This window comes from Primulina tabacum, chromosome 15, assembly GCF_025594145.1.
Source record: "Primulina tabacum isolate GXHZ01 chromosome 15, ASM2559414v2, whole genome shotgun sequence".
NCBI classification, from domain to species: domain Eukaryota; kingdom Viridiplantae; phylum Streptophyta; class Magnoliopsida; order Lamiales; family Gesneriaceae; genus Primulina; species Primulina tabacum.
The window spans coordinates 24,844,085-24,850,743 of record NC_134564.1 but is presented as its reverse complement, the minus strand read 5'-3'; the positions used below and the strand labels follow the sequence as shown (position 1 = coordinate 24,850,743).

Here is a 6,659-nt window from a genome sequence, read left to right as displayed (position 1 = left end):
TTCACCCAAATAATCATCTCTTCTCCATCTACCAAATTCATCGACTCTTTTCTCAGTAAAATAAAAATCCATCAGACTTTCCCCAAGCAAATCCATCCGCTGATCTATGGCCTCTCTTTCTGGTTTCAAAAAAGGCAATTCACGGTCAAGTTCAGCAATGTAAGTCGATAATCATTGTATTTTAGTAATTTCGAATATGAGATTTTGATTTACATTTATAAAGGTGTATGAGATTCTGATTTATTGGTTAATGAATATGAGATTTTGATTTTGTTTCCATCTATAAAGGTATATGAAATTAAATTTATAAAAAATTGAGATTGTGATTTTTCACATTTATCGTATTTTTATTTGTGGTTAATGAATGAAATTCTGGTTTTCTTTTACAATTATTATACAAAATACGCACTTAGAAGGCTCGAGAGAGTTGAGCATTCTCTGAAATAATAATATTGTCAAAAATTCATATTATAGTTAAAATAGAAGATAATATATAGGATGATTTTGCATATGAAATTGTCAAAATCTGGGGTGTTCACGTGTCTCATGCCTTTTACATATTTGATTATTTGCTTTAGTTGTTACAAGCAAATAAGTCTATATGTGTTTTCTTTATTATGAAGTTGTTTCTAACTTGAGTTAATTCGAATGATCTTATTCCAAGAGTGGACTTATGGTAAGAGAAAAGATGGGCATTTTCCCAGTAATTTTTTTTCCCAAAAATGGCTTCTACACTTCCTGTTTACTGATTTCGTATTCCAGCTTTTAATTTTGAGTATGTCTCTTATGAGACGGTTTCAAAAATCTTTATCACAATAAAAAGTAATATTCTTAGTATAAAAAGTAATATTTTTTATGGATGACCCAAATAAGATATTCGTCTCACAAAATACGACCCGTGAAACCGTCTCACACAAGTTTTTGCCTTTAGTTTTTTATTCACTGTCAAAAAATCATGACCATATTTCTTAGATGAACATGCAAAGAACCCATGCCATAATTGATTTGAGTCTCGCAGTAAGTCCACTTTGATGAATTCTTGATTAATTTCGGTAGATTTTGTGGGACGCTCCAACATGATTGATATTCTACGTTTTTTTTAAAAATGCCCACATTTCACTTTTTTTCACCTTTTATATATGAATTGATGAAGTGTTCTCAACGGTTTATCTCATTGGGATTAAGGATCTCATCATTTTCAGTGTTAAGTTTTTTTACGATATAGTAGTAACTCGTTTTTTTCTCGAGAACACGCCGAACGTATTTGTTTAGACTTTTTTTAACCTATACTGATTTACTTACAGGGCAAAAGTACCAAATTTCTATCGCTCAACCATTTAATGGGCTACAAAAGGGAACAATTTGCTTAGCATGGTAGATCGTTCATGCTTTTATCTTCGATACAGATTCAAAGAACAATGCAGCAAAAAATCTCATCACATATTTTTTCACAGGGATGATTATCATGCACCTCTATATGTTGATTCTTGTTTCTTTCACTCTGAAACAATCAACCAAAACCAACAAAACATTCAAACATATATCACTCACTCACTCACTCACATATAGATTTTTAATGATTCGTCTAACATAGTAAAGATATGTATTCTGTAAAGTAACATAGTATAGATATGTATTCTTTTTTACAGTCTCCGGGTGGCACATAGTCTTCTCAAGTACTCCATTTGTGAAGGTAAAGCCCCTTGAATTCTCGCGAGTCTACAAGACTGTTCAGTGAATAACTGATATATTGATGCTCTGTTCCATGGAATGATCCCGAATTCGTCGTTGAACTCTTCCATCCCTTCAACCAGGAACTGCCAGACTAAAGACCCTGCACCAGACTGGTTTAATTTGGCAGATTTGTAGATGATATCAAGAATGACTTTGAAGAATCTCTCTCGTTGGGAATGGTCAAAATCCTTGTTCTCGTTGGATAAGCCGAATTCTGTGAACAGTACTGGCTTTTTCAGCTCTTTGTCACCATCTTCAATGTGAGATAGCACCCACTTGGCGGCAAATTTTAATCTAGATTCGAATACCCTATCATGCGACCTTCAAACAGGAATGGGCGAATCCAGAATTTCAAGTCAATAGGTACAAATATGGAAAAGCTGATAAAAATAAAATCGTGTAACATATTATGTGCAGATAAATAGCTCAGCTCACCAATGATCAGGGTAAATATGTACAGATGCAAAATCAACGGTTGAAATCTTCGAGTTGCGAATAAAATCAGTTCCTACATCAGATGCCCACCACTCTGGATTGACAGTTAACCGTTTAGGACTTTTCGGTCCGTAAAATCCTTCAAGACCAACAGTCAGCAGATGTTTCCTGTCAATTGACTTCACAAAAGTTGACATTTCTTCTATCCAATCCTGCAGTTACACAAGATGTCATTTAAATCCAGAAAAACCTTAAAACATAAACAAGAATTTCGTGACAAGTAAAGAAACTATGATTGGTCCGTGGATGGAACAGACGCAAAAACAAAGAGATCTGGAGGGGTTGGGCCAAGAACCCGTGTCTCTATTGGATAAGAAGCATACAACATTTATTCAATCTCAGGTCATAGGTTGCTCAAAATTTCCATTCACATTCGGAATGGATTGGCGTATCACAATAAGATGGACAAGATATTATTCAACTATTTGTATGACGAGAACTATGACACGAGACTGACATGAAAATAATGTTTTACATACTAGTCCAGTGAGGTAGTTCAAAATTTTTGGCATTGGAAAGTGACATTTGAGCATCTTTGGAACAACTTAACAAGATTAGTTTCCAAACTGACTGCAATCTAATAAATCCCATTAGCTGCTCAACATTACTTTCTTTTGTATTTATTATTGGTTTCAACTGTCCTCTACTATCAGTCATCACCTGCCTCCAACCGTCGCCTCCATCAATCACAATCTTAATTATCTTATTAGTTTACATTTTTATATTTATTTGCACTTTGTCTATACTGTATTATATTGTATGAAGATTTTTTTATGAATAAACATTATTTAATTACATATAGTACATAAAAATGATGATTATTTGCAATTATATTGCATTATTATATATAAATGCCAATAAAAAATTGATAAAAAAATCAACCGCCTAGGTGGTAGGCGGTCGCTGACTTCCCCGTCACCGTCTCCGCCATTTACAACATTGTACTTGCCTGAAGTGTATCACCAGATTTATCAGTCATACAGCGGGGTTCATTGATCAACTCCCAAGCAAAAATTGTTGCATCATCCCTGTACTCAATCCCTGTGATGGTGTTCTTCCTTGTTAGAACAGTCTGCCAGAGAGGAAATCAGAAAAATACAATTAAATGGCCGAGCTAAATATTCTTCAGTTTTCAAGTTTGCCAATAAAAAAGAAAGAAAAATAAAGCAAAAACTCGATCCTATTGGTTAAGTTTCAGCTCTTTTAAAAAAAGGAAAGGTATGCATATGCGAGCGGTGGCCAAGTTTTTTCTCATTTTGTTCATTCTCAACTGATTTGTCACTACATATATATGTATGTATGTATATATATATCATCTTCAATGTAACACTGCAATACTCCGTAGAAGAATTACTGAAATTATAGAACATCTCTAGGCTGAATTTAAAGACGTCCAAATTAAGATAACTTACAAATTTAAGAGACAGCACTTTGAATTTAAGATTCAAGTGTAAATTAATAGAAGTCAGTAGTATGCGTCTGGCTTTATTAATTCTGGAAAAACAATAATTTTCACTATTCTTCCCAGAGATGGGAGGTTAAAGATAGTCAAACATAACATATTTTTCATACTCTAGATACATAAAAGATACAAGGACCTACATGATAAGAATAGGCCGATGATCAATAGTTAAAGAGGGGTATAAAGTCAGTAGAAATTATTTTGGGATAGCTAAAATGTGACTCTAATATTTTGGGGCGGAGAAAATCTGACAGTTAGATGAGAGAAATCCAGTGGTCAAACTGTTTTGTGTTCTTATTTGAAAATGAATAAACTCTCAGGCTTTCCCATCAGTATTTTTTTGGAATAAGATCTTTATTTTACAGTAGGTTTTCGTTATCAAGTAATTCAATTTTATTACAAAATAACTTGAGGCATCATATGAGTCAACACTTTCGAGAGTTTCCATTTTTGGTACCATCTAAAGACAGCATTTGTAGTTCATCACTACCTGAAGGTAAAGACTAAAGATTATAAATGCATTTACCTGTGACGATAAATATCACAAGTGCGGAATGGAACTTGATGGACTACACTTCAATATGAGGTTTCAAATTCTATGGAGGAAAGCAAATGAGAAAAGTAGACAACACAACATTTTCCAAGCTCAAATTATTTTTGTCGATTGAAGGAGCTTTGAGTTTAGGTAAAGAGCTGACATGTTAGAATCATACGAGATAATCAGAATTTGCAGGCTCCATGATGTGAGCACAATTTATAACATTCTAAATTTGGAAAGAAAATCCAAAATCATACACATCATGTTCACTAGTTTGCAGCTTCCAGGTAAGCAAACTAAACTATCGATTTTTTTTTTTTGGTTTTTTAAAGACCATTTGAAGCGGCACCTAACAAGTTACAATATTAAGAGAGAACAAATGATCAATAATTAAGTTACCTTAATATAATTCTTGAAATAGTGTCGGATAGTCGGATCATAAAAGAACGAGTCATTGGAAGAACTTAAGCCAACGTCTTCTTCCCAGGCCCACTTAACATATTGAGTCTTTCCACCATACGCTTGCAAGTTATTAACCAAGCATAGGATTAGCCGAATCCCGTACTTTCTAGCTTCAGCAATAACATGATCCAAGGCCTGAAATTGCATGTGGAATTCGTACATAAGATCATTCAAATCAAGATAACATTATTAAACTACCGTATCCGAGAATTCGTGGGCCATCGTCATCAAAAACACATCTGATAAATAGAGGAAAGGGAAACAAACACATAAGTTAAGTTTCAAGATGGTGCATGTAATGGTAGTCTAGCCCTTCTTTATTGTAATTCTAATTTCTGAACAGGTTACACATTCAGAGATATCGAATGTGATGAACTTGAGGATTCATCAACTATCCTAGAGTTTGTATCAATTTTCCTAAACTTCAGTTAAATGTAATATATCGGAGAAACAGACAGTACATCCTCACAGAAACAGATAAAATGAAGTCCACATTAGATAGACTATTTACCTCGATCACAGAAAATGTAGCTATTATCACTGAAATCGCATTAAACAAACTCCCGAATAAAATAAACATAAACTAGGGACAAAATCTTGGAAAAAACATTAGACCATCATCAAGTTCAGAAAGCAAAGGTCAGACTCTATGCAACTGAAGAGCTTCATTATACTCTAATAAAACAGATAAACACAAAAATTTCATCTTACTCTGAAAACATTTTCATTGAACCGGCCAGGGGAGATTTGTAAAGCATTGTAATCACCATCATTGAAAGCCCAAGTTCTACACACAGTGAGTCCCATTTTCGCACCAGCTTGCAGTACTGCTCTGATCCTATGTTTCCTTGATACGTCAACGGCATGATCCATCATCCAGTAAGAGTTCCATCCATTAAAATAGAAAGGCCTACCATCCACGATGAACTGGCTGCCATTTCTTTCCACAAAACTCAGCTTTGTGTCACTACGAACATCGATCCACAAGTCCCCAAAAGACAAGTAAATAAAAGCCACGCATGAAGCAAAACCAACGATTGGGTAGAAAACCCCATTCCCCCCAACAATGCCACTTTTAACCATCAAAATGGGTCAACCAGTATCACTCTGAAATCAAGACAAAACGTGGGTGTAATGCACAATCTTAGGCCAGAAATCCAGAAGCTTCAGAAGATAACGGTATCTACAACCATAAAGATGACACCATCGAGCCGAAAACTCAGAAATTGCAAGAAAACATAGAAATTCAAAATAGGTCTTTTCTTGACACGTTTTCAGATCTATCTAGTTTCCTCCAAGAAAATCTTCGGGTTCAAGATAATGACAAAAACATTGAAAGCCAACCCAGATTTCTTTCTGCAAAAGAGTATACAGGATATTAGCTAAAACCGACAGCCAAAGTCCAAGAACAGTAAAAAATATTAGAAATTCTGCTACCCACTAAACCAAAAACCTGCATCAAAAAGTTTTTTTGCTTATGTTAGATTGAGAAGAGGGAATGAATGAATGAATACCGGGTGTCAATTGTATGTTTTTCTTGCTTTAACAATGGGAGTTTAATAAATTTATTTTATAAATATATAGATACAAAGTAATGAGAACCAATGGGCAGTTGATTGTGGCGATGAAAGAGGGTGAGACAAAGACCACATACGAAAGAGAGAGCACAACAAAAAAATCTAACATATACCAACAATAGCAGGAATCAAGAGTAGTGTACAGCCCAACAAAATTTTAGAAAATCGGTATTCGTTATTGTTATAACATTCATTACCTCACCAAAAATCGTAGGGTCAACATGCCACATACACATTATATTAACACATATATTCTATCACATTCATTTTAACATTAACATTCATTATTTGTAAGTCTATGTTGTCCACTCGTTCATCTCATTCTTATTTTACATTACATAAATTCAATTTCAAATTATTTAAAAAATTTAAATTATTATTATTTTTATAT

The 6,659-nt window shown here is 34.0% G+C and overlaps 1 protein-coding gene across 4 annotated transcripts; it reads right to left on the bottom strand.

Moving 5' to 3' along the window:
* Nucleotides 1–1,407: 1,407 nt before the first annotated feature.
* LOC142526626 (mannan endo-1,4-beta-mannosidase 2-like) lies at nucleotides 1,408–6,399 on the bottom strand. 4 transcript variants are annotated; one of them, XM_075631139.1, is made up of 6 exons: nucleotides 6,382–6,399; nucleotides 5,403–6,047; nucleotides 4,629–4,826; nucleotides 3,179–3,301; nucleotides 2,170–2,381; nucleotides 1,408–2,055 (listed from the first exon to the last, which is right to left on the bottom strand). In XM_075631139.1, the coding sequence occupies exons 2-6, from the start codon at nucleotides 5,772–5,774 to the stop codon at nucleotides 1,644–1,646; spliced, it is 1,317 nt and encodes a 438-aa protein (XP_075487254.1). In that variant the 5' UTR covers nucleotides 5,775–6,047; nucleotides 6,382–6,399; the 3' UTR covers nucleotides 1,408–1,643. The 4 variants fall into 4 exon arrangements, with proteins under 4 accessions (XP_075487254.1, XP_075487251.1, XP_075487252.1 ...); XM_075631136.1 differs by lacking the exon at nucleotides 6,382–6,399 and adding an exon at nucleotides 6,206–6,356; XM_075631137.1 differs by lacking the exon at nucleotides 6,382–6,399 and adding an exon at nucleotides 6,145–6,281.
* Between the last annotated feature and the right edge of the window lie 260 nt (nucleotides 6,400–6,659).